Here is a 24,635-nt window from a genome sequence, read left to right on the forward strand (position 1 = left end):
ATACTTATCGCATATCGCATGCGCGAGAATTGTTCGCGCCGTTCGCGGTTTCATGTTCGTGTCTGTTGTCTGTCATGTCGTGGTCAATATTTCGGTCACGGTTTATGGACAGGATCGATAGCTGCTCGCGAAGGATATTCACGTAAAATAGAAAATTATGAACGACGAAAATGCACGGCAATAATACGACTATTTCGTTAAGAAGTTCGAATCGAATTCGACATTATGAATATCAGAAATCAGAAATGCGTCAGTAAGTTTTTGCTCTACCTGCGGAAAATTCGCAGGCTATAACTCTGCAAAGAGGAGTTGTCAGACTGATCGGGTCCTGTGGAGAAAATCTTTCGTAAAGCATGAAATGCGAAGAAACAGCCTTAAGAATAATACGTAAGTATGGCAATTTACTTAGTGAAATGGAAAATACACTGTGATAAATTTCATTTTTCCTTTCTTAAGACACTGTGATAAATACTGTTTATATGTTTGTTTCATAGAATTAGTCCATTGACACAAAAAATAAAGGCTCCTCAACATCTGTTGAGGCTTAAAAACGAAGAGAATGAGTTTGATAATGAATGGAGTGGTTGTTTCCGGCTGCCTAGTTTATCACGGCAAAAATCATGGAAGGATGATGATAATATCTTGTCCAATAGTGCAACAACATCTATCTCTTGGTCGCAGGAGGTGGAAGATACAGCTACCCAGAAATTGGAAGAACAGTGGACAAATGTGGAAAGGACCTTCTACGAGGAAGAGAATGATCAGCTGCTTCAAGGATCCGTTTTGGACGAATGTATACAATGGAGAACACAGATACCATATATGAGAATAATTGGAAAAAATTCAATTTGCAATAACAACGGTACACAACATGATATTGGCTCTAAAGACGAGAGAATGAAAAGATTCAATACTCTACAAAATGATAAAGTATTTATGGAGCATAATCTTTCAATAAAGGTAAGAGAAGAAATATAAAATTTTCTCTAGCATGCATGTAATATGCAAAATGTACATTGTATTATATTATTATTGTATTTTTATATTATTTATAGGAAGAAGAAGATTCTATACAATACAAATTAAATAAAGCAAAATTTGAAGATGTTCTTGATATGCTGATGGAGTATGTAATCACGAAGATCATTCCTAACAAAGAGAATGATACAGATTCATTGTGCGAAAGTCTAAGTAATGCCCTAAAAATAGCTCCTGCTCTTGTTCATGGCAACAGAAATTCATCGAGAAACTCAAAAACAAATTGGGCAGAAGAAGCAATTTCTCCTAATTATATTGAGAACAAGTCTTTAAGTATACGAAATCGATTGCTGGATACAGAAAGCTCTCTTCAGACAATAGAGAATGATATAAATTATCAAGAAGTTCAAAAGTGAGATTAGTAAAACAAAGTATTAAATATAAGAACGCTTTCTTTTATTTTATATATAATCTGATTTTTTAGGGAACAGCGAAAATCAATTTCTGCAAATAAACCAAGAGACTTTGGTAATAAGGAAGATGATGGCACATTAAGATCCAAGGAGAGATTGTGTACACCGCATATAGGCAGAAATAAGCTTGGCACTATCTTCAATGAGAGGGTTGTTGTGAGTCCTGTGCCCTTTGCAGTATCCACACGAGAAAGCTTTTCTACGTTAAATACTATTCCCATTAGATTCATGAATGAAGATTTGGAAATTTCCTCCTTTCAAGGTAGAAAATATTAAATTCTTTAAGTTTTAAAATATTAATATAAAAATTATTTAACATAAAAATTAATAAAAATTGCAAATATTTTAAGATCAGTTCAAAACGTTTCAGGTGGTTTTCGTGGTTCTGCGAAGAAATCGAGCGCTTTGAGAAATTCAAATATTCATTCCGCCTGGCAAGCTCCTGTCTGTCCTACCGTTTGGCCGAAAAATATTCGACTCGCGCCCATAGATACTTCGAGACTTCCTAATAACAAAAATAGGTATATTGTTAATTTATAATTAAAAATTGAAACATCTTTCGATATAGTTTCAAAATAAAAATGTAGTTTGAGATTAAATTTAAGAATCAAAATATATATGTTTGAATAATACATTTTAGGTTATTGGCACCATCGCCCACTATCTTACATTGCAACAGGAAACCATTGAGTCCGATTTCCAAGATACCAAAATCTGCTCACACGACTCGCGATTGTTTGGAAATTCAAGGAAAACACATCATTCCTTCGCAATCAAAAATCAGTTTGCTCTCAGCTGGCTGGGATCATAATTCCAGAATGATCAAAAGCAAGAAAAAGAAACGGACAACGGAGGGTCTTTGAAAAAAAAAGAAAAAAAAATGTTTAATGCAATAAAGTTGAAAGCGCTTTGAACACTTGCTTATAAGAAATATATTTTTCTAAAATGTGTTGTGTTATGTCTTATTCTGTGTCTAAGGAAACCGAGGAGTACAAAATATGCTGCTTCGACGCGTTCGGTTTCATAACAGGATAACGCTTGAAGCACAGCAGAAAACGCTTTAAAAACAAAGTGTATATATATATATATATATATATATATATATATATATATATATATACAAATATATTTACTGTCTATAATATTGTATATAATTTATGGAAGATAATCATTGCAATTATACACACGCGTTCCACTTAACGATCGCAACACTCACGATATTATTTCATCCTTATTGTTCACCGAAAGTTAAACAAAGACAGATCATGTTCGCGAGCGTTGCGGTCGTTAAATGCTCCCATACATGCGATGGTTGCAATTTTTAAATATGGTTATTCCATAAATGATAAATCATGACTGTTTCTACCTCACCTCGTGTCCGTGTTGTTCGAGTTATTCTACACGCTTATATGCGAGTGGATATATTTTTGTATATGTCGCACAATATGTATTGTAAATATATTGGTAGTGATATATATAAATATTTAATAACGTTGTTGTGAATGAGAATATAACGTCGTGTCAACCTATCCCATTGTCCTATGTCTAAAGTTTAATTTAAAAAATCTAAAAAAAAAATGTAAAATATGAAACAATTTTGTGGCATTATTTTATATACATTATTATATTAAAATTATTATATAAAGGCTATTAATTTTTCCATTTTACACATAACGTTAAAGTTAAATATACATTGTACAAAAAAAAATTATAAAAATAATAAATAGAGTTAAACTTTTTTTGCTGTTATGTGCGCGAACTATTTTTATGCATGTATATATGTGTTGTATGTAGGTGTTAATATGTATTATATTTATATAAAATAGATTAAAATAGCAAAAATGATATGACAAAGGGGAAAATACGTAAATCTTTATTAAATTAATATCTTGTATGTCGTATAATAATAACAATAATGTCTATTCTCGAAGAACACGTGGCAAGGGGTTGACAAGAAATTCAAACAAGAGTGACATTTGCGCATGTTCGATATTTTTGGCGCCGCAGTGACCGGTGACGTTTCCCGCCCGCGACGCGCTTCACGCCTCACGCCTTCACGCGCTTGCAGTTTCGCGTGAGCTTGCAATGGTGGAGGGCGCTTTGGCGATCAGTGGAAATCTCGGTGAGTTAAAATCAAAATAAAAATCAAACCTCTGATAAAAATAGCATCGAACTCACGACAAGTCTTCCAATCTAAAACAATGAACATTGCGAAACTGCCAACGAGAAAGTTCATTCTTTGTATAGAAACAGTCATGATAAAGTATATATATGCATTTATTATAGGGTAAAAAATATTGTTTCTTCAAATAGAAAATTTTATAAATTAATTTGCCTTTGAAATCTCTTTTGAATATAAATGTCGAATATTGCGTATTCTTTATCACAGAATGATTATAGTCGCAATAGGAAATTATACAAGAGGTACTAATAACTTCTTTTATATAAAGATTATTTTCCGATGCACGTTGGGTATAAAGGTTAAAAGACATTGTTAAAATAATTACAAGTGATATATATATATATGTATATATATTTTCACAGAGAATCTTTGTTGAAAGGCACGTGTATAAGCGTGCAAATTTATCGCACATCTCATGATAACTCAAACTAAGGATCTTACGAAGGACACCGGCGATATGTCTACCTACGAAAGATCGAGCGACACGCATCATCTAACGACGATGACAAGAATTGTTGGGGTGTGCACTGCTGTTGGTGAGTCGATAATTTATGTTATCAAATTATCATACTATCACGAGACAAAAATGTATTATTAAATTATGTGGAGAGAAAGATTGAACAATATAAAAAAAAAAAATTAAAGAGAAGGGAGAAAAAGAAACGACAAGTGCGAGGGAGGGACGAGAGGAATTACAATATAATGTTATAAGAATATAAAAAAAGATTTTATTTTTTTTTTATTTTTGTCGGGAATTTTATCTCGAAGATCGCAGCGGGATAGAAACGATCTTTTCTGCTTCTACTTTAAATGAGAAGGGGATGACGCGCGAGAAACACTCCGCTTTTCATTACCGCATGAAAGGTAATGAAAACAGCTTACGCTTGTCTATCTACGAGACTCTTTACATCTGCTTAATATTAATGGATCATTATAATATATGCAGCGAAAGACAGTAGCTTGATCCTTTGAACAACTTCCGTCGCGGTTCGCTTAAGACCGTTGTTTAAATAGCCATCATTATTGGTCTCTCAAATTATTTCTTTTATGCATCTGCAAAAATTTTAATACGCACAACAGTTTCTTTTTCTCTAAAAGTATTTGAATTCTCTCGAGAGATTCGTTTGAAATATAATAATGATAAAAAAGAAGTATATAATCACATTTAAATAATATTAATAATTAAATATATAATATTAAGAGAATTATAATATATAATATTTTATAAAAAATATTAATAAAGTATTAATATTTAAAAATAATATCAATAATTAATAGGATCTTGTTAATTTAAAAAATCTAGCTTTTTATAAATAGTTATTATGTAAACATTCGCGCTTTATAAAAAAACGTTAGATTTTTTTATAATAAAGTTAATAAAATCAGATATAAATTAATACACATCTAATATTAAAAATAATTAAATAAAATAACACAAAAATAGACTCTAATGTAATGGATTCTTACGCTTATAATCATCGCGCTGTCAAGTTTGTCTACTGATGACACGTGTTTTCTTTTGCTTTTGATCTCATCCCATTCTTCTCTCACGACAAACAATAACGAAAAATACTCTCGGCAGATCCGATGGAGTTCCTGATGGTCCATTATCCCCGAATGAATGGCGGTAGTTTTTTTTTTTGCGAGAGCCGTCGCGTCGGCGCTATCGGAACGGGTGGATGTCGCGACGTTGTTGCTGACTCATCCGAAATGGTTACGGGACATAATTGCCCATGACAATCGTGCTTTGGTCGCGCCTTAATTGATAACACTCGATACGCTCCCCGCTCTGGGTGCAATTAGTGCGCGCGATCGGTCGAATGAGGAATCGGCGGATCACGTCCGGACGACGGTAGTATCTCGATCTTGTAACAGCCCATTGACGTTTAATCAACGTGCGCGCAGTTTCCAGTGCCAAATGATCGCGAGGCTTATAGTGAATTGTTACCGGAAATTCCGCAGTTCGCGCGGCTGTGGAATATACGTACAGGATATATTTCATGTTTCTATTTCAAGGGTTTTTTTTTTTTTCTTTTTTTTTGGAAGAGGGTAATTTGACGAATTTTCCCCTACCAACTTGTTTCTTTTTCACAGTCTCTCTCTCGCGTCGTAAATATTGCGTCGCAAACATAACTCTGTCCTCGGCAGTTTGACAATTTGTCACCCATCCAACAAAAGTCGGCGACTCGGTTGAAAAAGCATAGAAGCTCGGAGTTTTTAATTAGTCCACACGAGCGTGAAGCGAAATGTTTTATTACGAGGGGCAAACAAATGCGAATGGGATAACAAAGCGCGAGAAATATTCTAGACACGCACGAATCGTGTATTCACGAATTAATATAACAAAATATAATATTTTCCTGTAACAAAAGTTTATCGCTCGAGACGAGAATGTATGAGAATATATTTTTTTAATATTGCGTAATAATAATGCATGCGCGACTTGTTTCGAGACGAATTTTATCGATTGTCAGTTTAAATTTTGTTGATGGTTTGCGGTGTAGTAGTTAACAATTGTACACGTGCGACCGATAATTTATATAATATTATGTTATGTTTATATAATATTATGTTATGTTATTTAAATAATATTATTATATCGAGGGAGAATGAGGGGACAAATTCACTGGTCATTACGTTTGGTCAACCGCAATAATCTGTCGACTATCGGCGCTTTTCGCTGAAAATGGAAACACCGGTGAAATAAATAAAGAGCAGTATGAGGTGCGAAACGGACAGTGCAGTTGCAGTTGCAGCGCGACCGCAAGCAGCATAAAACTGCTGACGGCTTCAAACAAGCCGATCGTTATTTATGCCGTTCGCACGCGAGACGCGCCCGCATTTGCAATACCAACTTTTTCGCTTAATTCGGAAGAGGAAAAAAAAAGGAATATCGCCGCTAATAACGATGCGTTAGCACAACGCGAATTGACGCGTAAATCTACGTATCTTTTACGGAGATATATTACTTTCACCGCGTGCTAATAGAGCGTTAGAAGGTCGAGAAGAAACTGACATGTCATCGGTTTGTCAAGGAATTCAGAATTGAAAAGGAAAACGAAAGAAGAGGGAGGGGAAGGTTCCCGTAAATCTGGGAGATAACATTTTATATATGCCTTCTTTTTCCCTTCACAGATATATATTTAGATAGGATTTTTTTAAATCATACGTGCATTAAGATAGATTGATAAAGTCATGACGATAGAGAGAGAGAGAGAGAGAGAGAGAGAGAGAGAGAGACGGCAATTGTGACAAATTGAAATTTACGGAATTTCCAAAATCGAGTTACGGTTTACGCAAGGATATAAATATCAGGCTATTTACGTACGGCTAGATATCGGCATTTCGTTATCTTGGCCGGGTGACGGTGCGGAAAAGCCGCAGTCAGTTGAGGCTTTTCGCTCTCGCGTTTTTCCGCGCGCTTGTAACTGGAAAACAAGCCTCGGGCCATCCTGCTCTTCCCATCCCCCTCACCCCACGCTTCCTTGCACTTGCACCCTCGTTTTAGACGGCGCTGTCGATAAAACATCGTTGATTTACTGTCGCGGTACTGTCGAGGACTTATCGCGAAATTGCGCGGATAGCGAGCTTTTACGGGAAAAGAAATGTCAATATACGGAAATATCTCCCGCTATATATAAACAATGTTATTATATTGTAGATCACAAATCTGAAAAATTTCCGAAGTACCCTTCTTTTTCGTGTAGATAGAATCTTCCTAAATCACACGTTAATTAAGATGCGAATAAGCCTCATCTGCGGCAGAGCAAAAGAGGATCACCTTTCATCGATTTAATTTCGAGCGTAACACAAAGATATAAATATGAAAAGTGAGATTCGATAAGCTTAGGATAATCGAGAATTTTTTTGAAATCAGCGTGTAATGTCTACTTTCAGAATTTTCGTGAAAATGCATTATATATTTGATGTAATGTGAATTTTTAGAGCTACTCCGTGGGGAACCGCGTGACATATCACGCACTCGAATTGTCATCATCGAAGATTGAAATCGTGATAGTCGAATGTAGCGGTTCACGACTTCGGGCGAATGAAGAGAAACGAGTTCTGTCATTGTCATCGGCGATCTCCGTTCAACTCGACCCGAGGGGGTTGAACTTTCGATTGCCGTAACTCGGTAACGAGGATAAACTGGATATTTTGAGCACGTGAGGCTCCACGAACAGCTTACGAACTTTGCGCGCGTCCTTGTTAGATACATATCCCTCGAGTATCGTCCGCAGTTTCTTGACGGGAGTTGTTGCTGCAATCCTGTTTTTTATCGAAAGAGTTTTACACGCAGAAATCGTTTTTTTTGGAAATTTTTTTTGGAAATTGGACCCATTTTTTTTTTAAATCTGAAGTGTCACATGCTCTTTCCAGATGTGAAGTTTCAAAATTGATGACACGCGGAAAAGAGAGAACGAGAGAGAGAGAGAGAGAGGAATACTCGCTAACTGGAACAAGGGTTACTCTATCTCGACGACCTCGATTAGACGAGCCCCGCGCGATCTCGCATTCGTGTATTTTAATTAGTTTCGGGAGTCTGCGGGCATCGTGTCGAAATCGTTGCCGCAGCATCCTGAAATTATAAACTGCAATCAGATTAACCCCGTCATTCTAGCTGGCTTGTTTACAAGGTAAACATCGCGCTCTTCGCTCTTTGCGCGTTTACGGCACATTGTATACACGATGTAGTCGATTACAATTTATAGTTTATATATATTGGCAATATCTTCAAAATTTAATACATTGCATTGTTGAAAAACGTTTTATAACGATATGCATATTTGTCGAAGTAATTGATGAATATTGTAAAATAAATAATTTGTGCTTAATATCCATTGACTGTGTTAATAATGATTTTAAAATTTCCATCTCGCGGCTCGCAAATTATTGTTCATCGGGAGATATAATTATAAATAAAACAAATCCGTTCAATGAGGATACGTGTCTAGAATAGCATCCAAGTCTGCAATACATACTGTTAAATATAATTAATTTTATTTCAATCGCGATGCGAATCGCGACAAGTCAGATAAAGGCGTCGAACATAAACAAACGCGGATTTCGATTGGATTTGGAAAAGGAGATTTGTGAACGTAGAGAATGGAAGTGTAAAATTAGGCAATTAGACAATCGACGATAATTTATAGCCGCGCGCATGTATCGTGCCAGTGTATTTGCCATTTGTATCGAGGCGTAAATCACCGCTAATTTATGAGCGAACTGCGATTATCCGCCGCCGAGAATCAGTCGCCGATACAAATTGCATCTTTCAAGCATTATTGGAATGCATATTATACATACATTCGCGACCATACATATTCGTAGCTTTCTAAAAAGCGAATTAAATTTAACATTAACCGCGAAATTAACAAAGTAACACATCCACGGAAAATGTTTTTTATATTAATATATACCTTATAAATTTTTATATATTTATATTACAATCACCGTATTTATAAATCGACTTATTAAATGTCATAAAGTTTCTTTCTCTCTCTCTCTCTCTCTCTCTCTCTTTCTTCCATTTCACGAAACTTATAACCGAACGAAACTTATAAAAAATTATTAAATAAGGTAGTTTCGCAACAGCGTAGATTCAAGAAGTAAGCGGAATAATATTCCGAAACTTTGCCGAAAAGTAGCATATGTGGCAGCGCGAATGCAAATATGTATAGATGGGTGGATTTATCGCGGTTCCTGCGCGGCGAAGCGCGTTTTCCGCAAAAACGGCGTTAACGCGAATTTACTGCGGATGAAACATTTCATCCCCGTAATCTCTTTCAGTCGCGGCGAGATATTAAGGCGATATACGGAAGGAATGCGAGAATTCTGGAAGAGCTCGATTCTTCTTCGCGCGTTAAGAAACTCACGGTATACTTTGTGCACGGCAGCAACTCGTTAATTCTTGAAATGCGATGAGAAGCAAAAATCTCATTAAAATCTTCCGGTGATCAGATATTTTTTCTTATTCTCGTGTCTAGACTTTAATTGTGTCACGAATTATTTTTACACACACGAAAACTGAAGCAAAAATGGAATATTAATATTTTTGCGAGATTGATAGAATGCTGAATTCTTTTGTTTATTCAAGATAATATGGAAATATAATAATAATAATAATAATAAATTTTAATTAGCAATTAACATACTCTTGGGGACAGTTATTCTACGCGAGTAGCGCAAATGACGAAAATATTTTGATGAAACATGCAATGCACTTAACTTTAAACAATTTTACATTTACATATAAACAACCGAATTAAAAATTTATTTCTAATATTGATAAAAGCAAAAAAAAAAAACATTTATGTAAAAAATATTTTTTACATATATAATTTAAAGTACATTATACATTTTGTAGAGAAGAAATTTATTTTTATATTTTATTTTATATTTTATTTATATCAAATTTAATTTTTATTATTTTAAAATTTAATTATATTTAATTAAATGTGTATATTTATATAATTAAAGAAAATATTTAATATTGAAAATTTAAAAGTTACAGTATAAACAGCCGACACTCTTCAATTTTGGTAAATGAAAGTTGACTAAACTTAATTTCGAGGACACATTTCCATATTAACTTTCACATTTTTGTTCACCTTTTCTATTTTTTCCACTGATCTCTTCCTTTTTCATTTATCGTGTGTTGTTTGTTCTCGCGCATGTATCTGGAAACGTGCTAGTCAATATTTTCTTCAGTATTTTCGTAAAATAGCTTCAGGCAGTTATTTCTGTTTTTTTCTGATGTTTTTACTCCAGAAGCAATACGAACAATATGTTTGTCTTAAGATGGTCTAATTAATTGTCTACGCTGTTCATGCATAAAACAATATCGTCAATAACTTTTGATAGAGCATTTCAGGAATAATCAAAATAAATCTCCCATATTTTCCTTGAAGCTCGATCAAATAATATCGTTAGAATAGAGAAGCGACGTCGAAAATATAGAGATACAATCCCCTGTAGGGATTGTTTTATAAATAGTTACAATTAATTGATATCTCGCTCTGATGTTTCTGCCTCTATCTAGATTAGATATCTCTTCCTCGAGAATATTTCAAATTTTAGGTCAAAGTGCAATAAAAGCAGAATTCTCTCAATGATTACGGTAGCGCGCCGCATTTCTCGATGAAATTCGTGGTTTCGAGGTTTTGGGAAGTTGGTTATGAAAGTTTTCGCGGCTAAACGCGGAAAATTCGCGTACGTATTTCCCCTGCAACATACACAATCTATATACATATATAGGGTATACGTTCTCGCATTTTTCAAAACATTCATTATTTTATATTTCGTGTAAGGACAGCCTCGAATCAACTTCGTAATTACAAGAAAGTTTTTACAATCTGAAAATTTCTCGATAATTTAATGTACGCAAAAAATGTACAAGCGAGTCTTCGCTTATTTGTGCATAACTTTATACATGGTGATTTTTTTACTCTACTGTTTTATTTGAATCTTCTTACATCACGCTCACATCCGCTCGTGTGGAGCTTCTGGCGTATAGAGATAATGCCTCTACCTAAGTATATTCACTACCTTTAGGATCTTCCGTAAGGTGCAACCGATGTAAACCATGTGGAAATTCGCGCGCGCAGCTGCAAAGTTTGCCCAGGTTGACATACCGTGAATCATAAGTTTATATCCGCGGGGACTTATTGCGGTAAAGTTTAAGGCCGTGTCGGGACGGAGAAGAACGGTTGGCTTCGGCTTCATCCCTTTTATCAACATGTAAGGGCATACATCCGCACATAAAGGTCGTCGATAATAAGACTATATTTTCTCGATGACAGATTTGCCTTTCTTTTTTCTTTCCCCCCAAAAACGAAATATCACCCATCGCAATTTTAGAGCGAAACACGAATGGCCAAGGAGCACATATCTTCCCATTTGCGAAATTCAGAATCGAGGAGAGTCGACTTTAATTTGAGAAACTATTTATTCAGGAATTTTTTGACCTCACATATTTATGGAAAGCCGTCCTTTTTATAGAGGACTTTCAAATAAAGCCAAAAGGATATATATTCGAAGCCATTTTTACGTTAATTCCATTTATGAACATTGAGAAAATAATTTTAATTTAGATTTATCTTGCTAAGAGAAATGTGCACATAAATATGTATAATGTTTATAGATTATTTATTTTCGAATTTTATATAAAATTTGTTATGGAGTTAAAATATTATATTTTACTTACACATAAAATATATATGTTTTAATCATGTTTTTTTAGGTTTATTACAAAAGAATAAGATTTAACATTAATTTATTTTTCGAGATTTACATCGGTCAAAACGATTCAACGAAATAATAACAGCCGAGATAAAATTACGATAATGTGAGACTACGGTAATGGGGGAACTATTTACATTTTCATGTTCTTACATATCCTGAAACTCTTTAAAAAAATATTGCACGCAGATAAAAAGATATGACAAGCATCAAAATGCTCGATGTAAAAATATTTTTATTTGGTTGTATAAAAACATCTTTATCGCATCATGTAAAGCTCAATAAGAGTGATCAAGGAGGTTGAAAGCGAGCTGTAATAAAAAGTATGAGAAATTATGTGAGAAATACAAGAATTTTGACCATTCACTTAAAGCAATCTTCCAATGTTCGATACTAGATACTTATTATATCCTGTTGATTAAATCTGAAACAGAGAATTAAAAAAAGCGGAATGTTTACTTAAGAAAGCTTACGGAATACCGGTCGATTTGCTTTTTGTGTATTACAGCGAAAGTTTCACTGAGTCAAAAATTTTCTCGGCACTTTGGGAATTAACTGCGAGTCGCTCTCTTCAATTTTAATTTCTGTGAGAGCCACATTTATGCGCACTCGCACATATATACATACATATACGCCTGTTGTTTTTTTTTTTTTTTCCTTTTTCCTTCATCGCATCTAAAGTGCAGGCTATTGTGAACATGCGCGAAATTCATCGCCGTTGACAACTCGTGGATGCGCCGCATTTTCCATTCTATATGTGATGTAATACGTATGAAGAAAAATCGTGCGACGTAGTTTTACTGACAGTTTCGACACTCTTTAACAACGTTTTCCCCCCGACATTCAGCTCTGCAAATAGATTTATAATGTACAAAGTAAAATTGTGCATTAGGGAAGAGATTGAGATACTTTTCTCAACCATAGATTTTCTCGTCGACCATCTCCCAAGATATCGCAGGCACACGCGATATATTTTCCTTGGAGACTTTAGTAAGGTCGGATCCTTTTTAAGCGTGGCGCATCCATCATTTCGCGAAAGTTGTTCACCCGATTTTCTCCCACGCTTTCTTTCTGCTCGTCTGCTTTATCACGACCTCGGGGCGGGCGACGAGGATCGTCGTCCCTCTCGTCGCGCGAGAAAGTTTTGATGCTGCTCGTCACGGCGTCGCGGGACAAATCGAATCGTCGCGATGGAAAACTCGACGAAACTCAATTTCCATCCGCGCGCTACGTCGCCGGAAACGCGACGCCGCGTTCGTTCGACACATCCGCGGGATGTTCTCTCGACGAGAGGATTCCCTTCGATTGCCGCGGATTAAATTAATTCTCATTGAATTTTGTACATCAAGAAAAGTCTGTATATATATATATATATATATATATATATATATATATATATATATATGTATATATCTGTACGCTAGCGATTTTTCAGCGTCGTCGATTTTAAGAAGGAAGGAAGCGTCAAACGTCCATTAAAATTCCAATTTTTAGTTTTCTTAAAATTTATCAATCGCAAACTATAAATTGGAAAAAGTTGTAATTGATTGGAATTGTGTGAGCAAAATTTTCTTGGAATTAATTAATTAAAAATGAGAGCGGAAAATTTCGTCATCCATTTCGTTTTTCACATTTGGGATCCAATTCACGTAGAGTTGATTTCCAACTCAAAGACACTAGAAACACGAGTGTTGTTCCCGAACACATCCCTTGTATAAAGTGATATTGGTCGGTCAAGAGAGAGAGAGAGAGAGAGAGCGGCACTTTCCGAAGCTAATTGGTCTAATTATATATTCGAGAGTGGTCCGTCTTAATTATCGCGCGCTTTCACCCTTTCAGGAAGGACACCCTTGACGACACGAATGGGTGTCCGCGGCTAATTGCATCGTGCTTCTAATTGAATCCGAGACCGAAAATTTGAATTACTCCGCTCACCGGTCGCGAAAATTCGCTCCACGGACAAAGGGACGAAGAGAAAAGAGGGGGAAGAAATGCGAGCAAGAGATAAAAAAGAAAAAGGAAGAAATATATATATTGAGGCTGCGCGATCACGTGAGATAGGAATTCGATCGCGGCAATCTGTCTTCGTTCCCGCGACAGAAGAAGAGATTAAGGAAGAAAAGGCGACCTATTGGCCACTATTCATCCTTAGATAGGCTTTACCCTCGTTTTCCACTCAGCCATCTCTCGCAACCTTTCTCACCCTTTTAGTACATCGACACTTTGTCGCTTCCGTATAATTTTCTTTAGTTATGCTTCGCATACTGTAGTTGGATCCAATGTTGGAGAAATGTCAGCGCTTTATATCAACAATTTTCTTGCGAGATTAAGCGGTTATTTTTTAATCGAATTAATTGTCGCAGCAGCGCTTAGCTCATAATGCTTGCTCGTATGAGCAAATATCGTCTACGTGGATGTAAAGATTTAATTTTCGAGAAAATGACTAGTCAGATGGCGATCTTCTCTTGTCGGTGGGAGGATAATGGATATCCCCCGGCGAACATCTTGGAGGACAATAAAGCCCCGGAAATTTCATTCGCGAACCAACACAATCGTAGATGACCGATTCATGTTCAGTCACAGAATATTCGTCCGGTGACCTTGTGTTGGCGGATACGGTCGAGAATCCGCATCCGCCAATCTTGTAAATTTCCGGATAGTTCAGTTTTGAAACGTGAATGCAGAGACAACAATTTTTTCAAGACTTTATTTCCATTCAAAAAGTCACCTTAGACGGAAATTAAAAGCCATGTGGAAATTATAAAATACAAAATTTAATCAAAGATTAATTATATATCATACGCTTTCAACGGATTACAACGAGCGTTTATTTATTCCTCAGTTTTTTTTCCTATATCTTTTCCTGCGGAAGTGAGAATCATTTCGTTATGGCAGCGAATTACATCTCTTCCGGCGTGCTTGCCAACGTAAATACATAAAATAAAAACATATCTCGCGGGACAGGGCAGAGGCACCGGATAAGAAAAGTAAAATTGTCCGCAGGTTTTTTCTTCTCGACGATAGCTGAGATCTCAAATGCACGCGTCGTCCTGGCCGGATTTTTCTTTTATTAAACTTCACGCGAATTCGTTCTCTGAATAATACATCGCGCTCGCGTTTCCCCAAATTCGTCGTTGGACCAGCAAACATGCGCGCTCTTACACACACACACACACACACACATACGCGTATTTGCTATTGTCAAGTTTCTTGCGAAATGGAAATGTAAGCCACGGTTACGTTATTTACAAATCGAGAATTAATTTTGTTTTTAAAATTTACGATCCAAAGTCATTTGTTACGAAATTGAATGAGATCGCGTGAGTAATATACTTTGAATTGAGTATAAAAGTTTGAGATACATTATGATGAATTAATTAATATGATCGACAGCTTTTTAATATAAATTAATTTCAATCTATTAAATTTGTCGAATCTTTGAATTTGTCTGTCAAATAATTATTTCCTCAACTATTTCGATCATTGCAATTGTGAGAAACGCGTTATCATGAAAATTGAAACGTGATGATTTTTTTCAAATGTTCTTACTGTTAATCGCATTTAATGGCGCAAATGAAAGTTCTCTAATGGCCCGTGTAATTATTTTCTCGTGTGTCGGTTATTTCATTTTATAAAAATCCTTTGATCGGTTCCGCTTTGCAATTAGGACCTTTCGCGGACTGCTCTTTGATATCCATCTCTTCGACTTTCTCGAGAAATTGCTTCTTGTCCAGCTTAAATTGTATTCCACGCGTATCTGAAAATTCCGCGTTGACAATAGAGCTTCAAGCTGAGCGTGGCGATAAAACTTGTACGAGAGAGAAACCGATTTTCTATTTCAACTTCAATTTAATTAAAATTTTTTTTTTTTATTTCAAAGTTTATCACAGAATTGATCGAAATCACGTTTCAATTGTCAATTGAATTTTCGAAAAATTTCAGATCGTAAAGTCGCATTTCACAACGGCGGATTGATAGAGCACCATTTCCAGACAGATCCCAGCACTTGCAGTTATCATCGTATTCGTATTCGTTATCATATATTCGTTTGCCGTTGGTGTAGATGTTATAGCGATTATATTGTATAACAATTTAGCGATATCTCCCCTCACCCCATTACGATAAATTTAAATTATTAAATTAAGAAAGTTTTTTTCACGGATGTGGATTAAAAATTACATCTTTTTTTCTTAAAAAAAAAATATATATATATATATATATATATATATATATATATATATATATTTAGGATGTATGTGTATCTGTTTTTCGTTAAAATTTGGCGGTACATTTCATTCACAAGAATGTGCTTGATGTGAGTGCTGAGTCTCGATGAAGCATCGCCTGACATGTACAACGTACATTCTCCTGGGGGCAATTACATTGATTCGAGAGATGATCGGCTTTATCCTCTTGTCTCTTGTAGTAGGCGTTCAAATTGAACCACTGCGAGAAAAAAAAATCCAATTCGAACCTACTGTATTGATTTCCTGTCAGACGAAAATATAGTCGATCCATTGTGCACGTGATACTTGCATAGAACACGTATTCTCCCTCCGATGTACACAATAGAATAATTTTATACCGAGATCGCGCGGATTAATACAGGATGTTTCGATTGGGATCTTGGTGTATCTAATATTTTTATAGTATTTTTTTACAAAAAATAAAATTTTACAAAAAAATACGTTCGTGTTCTTTCGATACTGCTTGATATTTTCCGGTACAAAAATATACATCGGTAACAATTTTAATTTTTTTTTAAGATGAAAATCTCTCGATAGAATATACGCGCACATTTCCGATAAGACGCAAGAGCTATCTCTAGAATATATTTTTTTTTTACATTTTAAAATCGTCGTTTTCTTTTTCAACATTCATTATCGTAACGAATTATATATAACAAATGGTAAAAGATTCCGACTTGCACGCTCGTCCCACACGTTTGGAATGCATGGGCGAATTTCAGAAGTGGTAATTAATGCACCGGCATGCATACGGAAGCACACAGAGGGGGAATTTATGCTGCGAAGTATCCTGCGGGAATATCGGTGTTTCCCTCTACAGTGAAGATGGATGGATGTATAAAATATTCCGAAAGAGAGGGAGAGAAATATTTAACAAAAATTTAAATACGTATTAAATCTAAAATATTAAATTGAGATAGAAAGTTAAAGTTCTATCAAACGCGTGCGAAAATGATTAATTCGCGAATCAAAAGAAACTCGACTAGTTTCTCTCTACAGAGAAGACGGATGAATATATAAAATATTCTGAAAAAAAGAGAGAAATATTTAACAAAAATTTAAATACGTATTAAATCTAAAATATTAAATTGAGATAAAAAGTTAAAGATCTATCAAACGCGTGTGAAAATAATTAATTCGCGAGTCAAAAGAAACTCGAATAAGATTAAAGAAAAATAATTTAATACGAGAGTAATATAAATGTTTAAAGATATAATGGTAGAGAAGAACAATACGATCATCTTGATAAAAAATTATTTGATAAAAATTAAAAAAAAATATATATATATTATTGCATATATCATATATATTTGTGAAACTCGCTCAGTTTATCGTAGATGAAATATTTCGCGACGATTCGTATGCGAGTTGCACCCGCGGTTATAAATTACGCGAATCTCGTTCGGCGTAAAATACGATCGAGGAGATCGATGCCTGCGAAATACATATCGGCGTATAGCGCTGCGGCGAGATGGAATTCATCAGACGGGTCGGGAGATGCAATCTTTTTGATCCTCTTTCTGTCTGTTGCAGTTGTGTGCGGCGTCGGCGCGGATGTGGCGTACCATCGACACGTCATGGGGCTTTACGTTACGTGAGGATAATTCAACATGCGTATACCGTAATTCAATTCACGCATTATCAGCCTCCCGCGCGCGCGCGCGCGCGCGTTATCGCGATTTCCGCATCGACATATCAGTCTCGCGAGAATAAGGAGACTGCTAGACGGGTGAATCAAAAGGTGGCATCGACGGGGAGTAAACTTTATCCTGCGAGATCGAAGTCCTCCATCCTTCTTCCAATTTTATAATCGAATGAAATTATACGAAGAAGTAATTTAATTTTACAAAAGAGATTTTCCCATTGATTTCTTTCGATTCGCCTGTTTCTCGCAGGGCGAGACTATTTGTCCATCTGTCAAAGACAGCGACATTTATCGTAGTACGTTCGACGATTGTATGCCCGCAACAGATTGTAAGCGATAGAATTATTTTAAAGAATTAAAAAATTAGTGATATTACATTATTATTTTTATTGTTATTTAATTTTTATATTATAGTTATATTCTTAAGATACATTTAATGCTGCAAAATACAAATGTTACGAACGCTGAGATTTTTTCAAAATTTTCTATGATTGAAAGTATATCCAGCAATAGAGAACTTGACGAATAGCTTAAATTTTTGATTTTATGCGATGCTTTACGGGCTCTTTCCTCGATTTTCGTTCTTGCATCTTATTACATAAATAATAATAATAATAATAATAATAATAATAACAACAACAATAATATTAATAATAATAATAATAATAATAATAATAATATTAATAATAATATTAATAATAATAATAATAATAATAATAATAATAATAATAATAATAATAATAATAATAATATTAATAATAATAATAATAATAATAATAATAATAATAATAATAATAATAATAATAAATATTTATAATAAGAGATACTTGTGTATATAAATTATTTGTATAAGCAAAGCGGAGTAACATACACCTCGCTTTTAAGGACTAAACATGATATTCTAATTTATCCCCGGGATATCCTTCATAAGCTCCATTGTTTCTGGCCTTTTATACTTTGCGTACTCTCAGTTTTAATTACAATTCCTGGATGAGATCCGCTTTGTCGAGTATTAGTAGTATGATAATTAAGCACGATGAACGACGGTGAAAATCTTTACGACCGTTGTTACTTATCGGGCAATTCAAGCGATTCGATCCGTCCCCGGGAGATTTAATTTAGGGCCAATTAGATTATCAGGAACGGAAGCGCGATGCTGGAACGAGATTATCTTTAAAGTATTTACGCGGTCACGGGAAAGAAAAAGTGAACAAGTCGAAATTCTTTCTTCATCTAATGGTAAGTTAAACGTAATAATCTTCCGAACAAATTTGATGAATTTTGTATGTTAATGTATATATACGTGCAATGTATGTATCTTTGCAACTTTTGTCTTTTTCAGTGACTTGACAGAATTTAAAATTTGTTGCGCATTTTGAAGAGTCTACTAAAGCTTACTTAGACAACTAACATCCATAAAGACTCCATAAAACAGAATTTTATACAATTATATATATGTATATATATATATATATATATATATATATATATATATATATTACAGCATATATTAACAGCATCATATTAATTTTATTATTTATAGATTATATAAAAATATATAAAAATTTATAAAAAAATCATATATATGCGATAAAAAATCCTAAATAAAATACTGTCACAATTTATAGATTATAGATTTACATCATGCATACAATTATTATATTTTGATCTTTAAGTTTATCTATGATAATATTTTTGAGACGTCTTCGTATTAAAACGTATGATAAAATTCTACGTTCGAGAAAGGACGATAGTTCTTAATTAGATATTCTCTTGTGTCCGCGGTCGCATTTATTCACAGCTGCGCCGCTTTATATTACATGCAATGAACTCGCGTATCGCGGCGAAAAGAAATATTTTCGACATTGCTCACAGCAATTTTCCTGCCGGCATCTCGCTCACTCACTCACACTTTCGGAAAAAAAATATCGCGGCGAGTGGAAGAGATTGAGAGAAATGTTTTACATTTTTTACAGGCAGAGCGCCCCTCTGTGTTTTACGCAAGGCAGTCGGCGCCCTTAAATCATTGATACACTGCTTGGTGGGCTATCGTGATTCTCCCGGGATACAAATCGCCATCTCCCTTACAACCGACACAGTCGAATCACGTTTCCGCGATATTGGCAAACATTGACATGAATTTTTTCGTATAACGAAATTATTATTATTTATGTCCTCCTATATCTGTGTAAAGAGCAGTGGGAGAGAGAGAGAGAGAGAGAAAGAGAGAGATATCCCTTATAGAAACTATAAGTCCGCTACTGTATTTTTCTTATTCTGTTTTTCTGATTCTCCCTCTCGCGTCTCTTCGAAAAGTAGTCGTTGACAAAGCGAACGCGTTGTTACGTATTCGATCCATTGAACGTAAAGTTTCGTACCGTACATTCGGTTTCTTTTCAACTTGGAACATCTTCTTAATTCAAATATACGATTTAAATTACAGGGCGGCATCAGGCGCGATCTTCTTCCTTGAAGTAACTTGGGCCATTACGTTATTTGTACAACTCTGCGTCAGGTATGTTTATATAAAGAAATAACAATTTCCTACGTAACAAGACATATCTTATCTTGTTATGATAGGAAAAGAAATGTTGCTTTTTTTAATTTATATTTTTATTTACTTATATATTCTTTCATATCTTTCTCTTTTGCTAATTAATATATAAATTTATGTATATAGAAAAATAAAGTTAATTATATATATATATATATATATATATATATATATATATATACATAATTTATATTTTTACTAATTTTGATCTATTTTATTTTTCTAATATTAATATATATAAATTTATATTTGTATATGATAAATATAATAAGAGAATTAATTGAATATGAGTAATTATATTTATAAATGAAGTAAAGAAATGAGAGAGGGAAATTTTGGCAAATGTTTCTCTCCAGATATAACATACGAATGTAACGCAAATATCAATATTGCAAAGTTATATATTTGCAAATATATAACTTTACAAATTGCCCGAAACTGGTTCGTGTATATTAGAAACGATAAGCTGGACGGGCGTAGGGGTTAAAAGGGCCTCAGGGAACTATCATCGAGTCTAAACCACCGCGGCAGGATAACACGGAAAAGAAGCAACGCAAAGCCAACCGGCAATTACCAACCAGGTCGGAAGTTTGCCCCAGTTTTCCCCGCGTTTCCCGACGAACGGATGAGGAAACGCGGACCGCCGACAAGCACCGTAGATAACGCTTTACGATGCAAAGGACGAAGCCTTTACAAGTAGTCTGTCTAAACCAGATAAATGCATCAAACGCAAGCTTTGAGAGTCCACCTATCTCCAAAGTTAATGGACAAAATATGTGTGAAAAAAATTAATTAAGAATGAAATTATTATTCCGATTCGTGTATCCTTTTTTTAACGATTAATTTATTGAGAGATACGTTTTATAAATTGAATTACGTCTCCTCGATATCAATATTAATAATTTGATTAAATGTTAATTATACCTTGATTACCGCACGAGACTGATCAGCTTTCCATCTAAGTTGTTCGTATCGATCAATTTGGGGACGAGGGCCAATGAAAACGACGTCGCCAGCGTTCTTCGTAGCTTGGTACAGCTAGTATGTGCTAGGAGAAAGTAGTAAAAGAAGTTCTACCATGGCCCTAGGATTTTATCGTGCAACTTAGCTTAGCGATCCATCGAATTGACGTTACTCCCCGGCGGAAGTTTATGCCCTCGACGACCCCGGTGCCATTAAAACTACGAGTCGAAGCGATCGATCACTCTGCACGAGATCCACCTCCCACTCGATTGTCTCTGATCAGAACGAGAGAGATAATGTATACGTCGCTTCGTGCGAAAAAACACATTTTTAGATTAAGATATCATGTGTATTTTTCACACTCGCACAAGGATAAACATTTTTCAGATTCATTTAGAGTATAATTTAATTAAAAATATTTCAATAAATAGATTGTGTGTGTGTATCAAAAGAGTATCAAAAAAGAAATTCCTCTCTGAATTATTTTAGTTTCTTTCGATTAACTTTAAAAGAAACTTTTATCTTTATATCTTCTCATAAAGTTGTATAAAAAGAAGATTATCGTGCTTTTCCCCTTTCGTTGTCATCATAATAGGATTAATTCTCTGCGAAATGTTGATTAGACGAATTTAGCAGTGAGTGCTAATATCGGTACGTTTCCAGACTCAGGCAATAATTACTGTCTATCTTCGCAGAAATTTCCTTGATAATTTCAAAGCTTTGGCAAGTCGCTTCCAGATAATTTCCTTTTCAGTATGCTCACTACGGATATTTCCATGAAATTACATTACAAACGAAATCGCTACCGCGTACATAAGCCAGTATGTTAATGTGTAATACATACATACATATGTGTGTAATACATGTGTGTAATAAATAAAAATAAAGTTTAAGCTTAAAACACTGATAAAAAAATTCAACGCTTTATATTCTTTTTGTAACAGAATCGCGATAGAAAGCTGATAATATATGTAATTAAAAGAATATAATGTAAAATTAGTTCTATTTATGATATATTGGCAACAAATTAAGTTTTTGTTTTGAAGTAAAAATTTTTTTTTTGTACATAGACAGGATTTAATGTATCAATTTAATTTATCATGTAATGATACGAAAATATTCGATGCGAGAAGTTGAATAGATAAAGAAATCGTCTTGCTGTTCCATCTCTTTAAAAGGGAAAAGGAAATTGAATGAAAATTGATGGAACTATAATAAGGATTAAAGCTGATTGTTTGTCCGCGATTCAATGGAATGTCGTTCTCATAAAAGTTTTGTTTATCGAATTGAAATTAAATCGGATAATCTATTTTCGCGCATCGAAACTTATGTAAATATTATTACAATGTTTGCAAATATTAACTCTTTGGCAATATATACACATTTCGTTTGTTTCTTCTTGACTTCTCAATCATTTATAATTAATAATTATAAATTATTGGCAAAAAATTTAAATATAGCTTTAAATCGGTCCGACATTCGACACATAATTATATAATTAAAATAAAACTTTGCACAAGAATAAAAAAGAATTTAATTTGCAATCTATTTGATTTGTATAAGTAGCGTGTGTGAAATGTGTATATTAATCGATTTATAATATATTTTTGTTAAATACACGACACATATTATTCTCTCTCTCTAAAATAATATTTTTTATTTCAAATCTCTTTCTATGGAAAAAAAGGAAATCTGGCTTTTTTTCCAGAAATGAGGATTCTCTCTGCTTGCATTGTTGGTCCAACGTTCTGAAAACCACACGAGGCTGGCGAAGAGCGTTGCTGTACTTGCCGTTGTCTTGCATCTTGGCATGGAAACCCAATAGACTTTGGCTCTCCTATGTTGCGGGTAAGAGGACCCAGATCCTTTCGCCATTCCTCGTTTTATTTTCCTGTGCGAATTTCCCGATATATATAGATACTGTTTGCAGCCGGTCTGTTGGCGGTATTGTCCTTGCTGCATATTGCATCGAGCGCGCTAGGACGACGAGATCCTTGTCAATCGAATGCTGGGACTGATTCGGTAGGTGAGAGTCTCTTAAACTCCAGACAGGACAATTACGATCGCTTCGAGGAAGTCTTAGTGAGTATTCTCAAGATCCCTGCATCGATTTTTCGCTTCGATTCCTCTTTCCCGTTTGTTAACATCGGAATCTTTTGTAAGACATCTGTTCATTCCTTGTAATTCATTTTTTTTTTTTTTTTAGAATATAGAAGAAAATCTATATTTATAATTTAAAAAAGTTTATTGCGCAATTTCTTTAATACAGAGTATTTCACTGTTCTTAAAATTTGATTGCCAATAGCGAAATATTTTATAATTTCATAATCGATATTTTTATATTTTATATTTTTTATATATTTTTATAATTGTTTTTTTACAGCATTTACAATTTTTCTGACTTTAAATCGAGATGGATTTGTTGGTTTATTTGTATCAAAGTTAATTCAGATTCTGCCGCAAAATACATTAATATTAATTATAAATTTTTTTTCTTGCGATTATATCTATCATTCATTGTGTTTCGCGAGGTGACGGAAGTCCTCGATGACGGCGTGTCAGGATCAGGGCGCTGTCCCGGTGATAGTGACGGCGAGATATGACACGAACGACGGCCCTCCTGGGCCAGCGAATCCGATGAAGATAGTGAGATTGAACAGAGGACATGTCAAATCGCCACATTATCTTAGTCCTTTGACCTGAGAAGTCTCCGATTTGATCCTGCATCAATCGAAAGGAAATGGTTCTGCTCGTGGCAAGGAAATGTGGCAAGGGAATGTTAGAGACGCGCAATGTCGAAATGCCGATCTAAAGTTGTGCAAATTAAATGATCAAAAGTCATTTTGTGTACGAGATTTAGTTTAAAAAAAAAGCAAAAAAAAAGAGCATAAATTTACTGAATTTACTGATTTTTTAATCTAAAAGAATCTAAACTTGATGATGTAATAATGGAGAGATGTATATTATTGCAGTACGCGTGGAGGAATAGGAAAAAATCTAAAAAAAAAATGCGCAAATATTTTTCTTAGATAGATATTCGTTTCTTAGATAGATGATGATTTTCTATGCATTATGTATTTCAGAACGTAACAGGTACAAATATTATAATATTATAATTGCATGATACGTACAAAACTATAAAACTTCGATAAGGCAATCATTTAATATCATTCATAAATTATTGTATACATGTTACACGATTGCTAATAAATACTTTCTAAGAGTATCTCCTAATTCATAAAACTCATTTATAAAACAGAGCTACAAGAGAAAGAAATATTTCCATTTTTAATATCACAGACTGAATAGCTTTTCCTAACATAGTAAAAATTGCTATGCTTTTATTTTTACA

The 24,635-nt window shown here is 34.4% G+C and overlaps 2 protein-coding genes across 3 annotated transcripts; both read left to right on the forward strand.

Moving 5' to 3' along the window:
- The first annotated feature begins 74 nt into the window (after positions 1-74).
- LOC126854588 (uncharacterized) lies at positions 75-2,399 on the forward strand. Its single transcript, XM_050601502.1, has 6 exons — positions 75-387; positions 495-960; positions 1,056-1,390; positions 1,463-1,713; positions 1,822-1,972; positions 2,092-2,399. The coding sequence occupies exons 1-6, from the start codon at positions 359-361 to the stop codon at positions 2,312-2,314; spliced, it is 1,455 nt and encodes a 484-aa protein (XP_050457459.1). The 5' UTR covers positions 75-358; the 3' UTR covers positions 2,315-2,399.
- A 134-nt stretch (positions 2,400-2,533) lies between these two features.
- LOC126854593 (uncharacterized) lies at positions 2,534-24,509 on the forward strand. 2 transcript variants are annotated; one of them, XR_007688125.1, is made up of 7 exons: positions 2,534-3,573; positions 3,996-4,169; positions 17,655-17,715; positions 20,210-20,281; positions 22,992-23,131; positions 23,201-23,365; positions 23,815-24,509. XR_007688125.1 is itself a non-coding variant. In XM_050601514.1 (7 exons), the coding sequence occupies exons 2-7, from the start codon at positions 4,049-4,051 to the stop codon at positions 23,884-23,886; spliced, it is 618 nt and encodes a 205-aa protein (XP_050457471.1). In that variant the 5' UTR covers positions 2,534-3,573; positions 3,996-4,048; the 3' UTR covers positions 23,887-24,509. The 2 variants fall into 2 exon arrangements, 1 of the variants encoding a protein (XP_050457471.1); XM_050601514.1 differs by having other exon boundaries at positions 23,214-23,365.
- The last annotated feature ends 126 nt before the right edge of the window (positions 24,510-24,635 follow it).

Source organism: Cataglyphis hispanica, chromosome 14 (genome assembly GCF_021464435.1).
Source record: "Cataglyphis hispanica isolate Lineage 1 chromosome 14, ULB_Chis1_1.0, whole genome shotgun sequence".
Classification (NCBI taxonomy): domain Eukaryota; kingdom Metazoa; phylum Arthropoda; class Insecta; order Hymenoptera; family Formicidae; genus Cataglyphis; species Cataglyphis hispanica.

Bases quoted from the DNA above. Each gene is read 5' to 3' on its own strand.
- LOC126854588 (XM_050601502.1), top strand. From the start codon at position 359: ATGCGAAGAAACAGCCTTAAGAATAATAC. The intron at 1,391-1,462 runs GTGAGATTAGTA...CTGATTTTTTAG, and splicing joins AATTATCAAGAAGTTCAAAA to GGAACAGCGAAAATCAATTT. The intron at 1,973-2,091 runs GTATATTGTTAA...AATACATTTTAG, and splicing joins CTTCCTAATAACAAAAATAG to GTTATTGGCACCATCGCCCA.
- LOC126854593 (XM_050601514.1), top strand. From the start codon at position 4,049: ATGATAACTCAAACTAAGGATCTTACGAAGGACACCGGCGATATGTCT. The intron at 17,716-20,209 runs GTGAGGATAATT...TTTAAATTACAG, and splicing joins GTCATGGGGCTTTACGTTAC to GGCGGCATCAGGCGCGATCT. The intron at 23,132-23,213 runs GTAAGAGGACCC...TACTGTTTGCAG, and splicing joins TTGGCTCTCCTATGTTGCGG to CCGGTCTGTTGGCGGTATTG.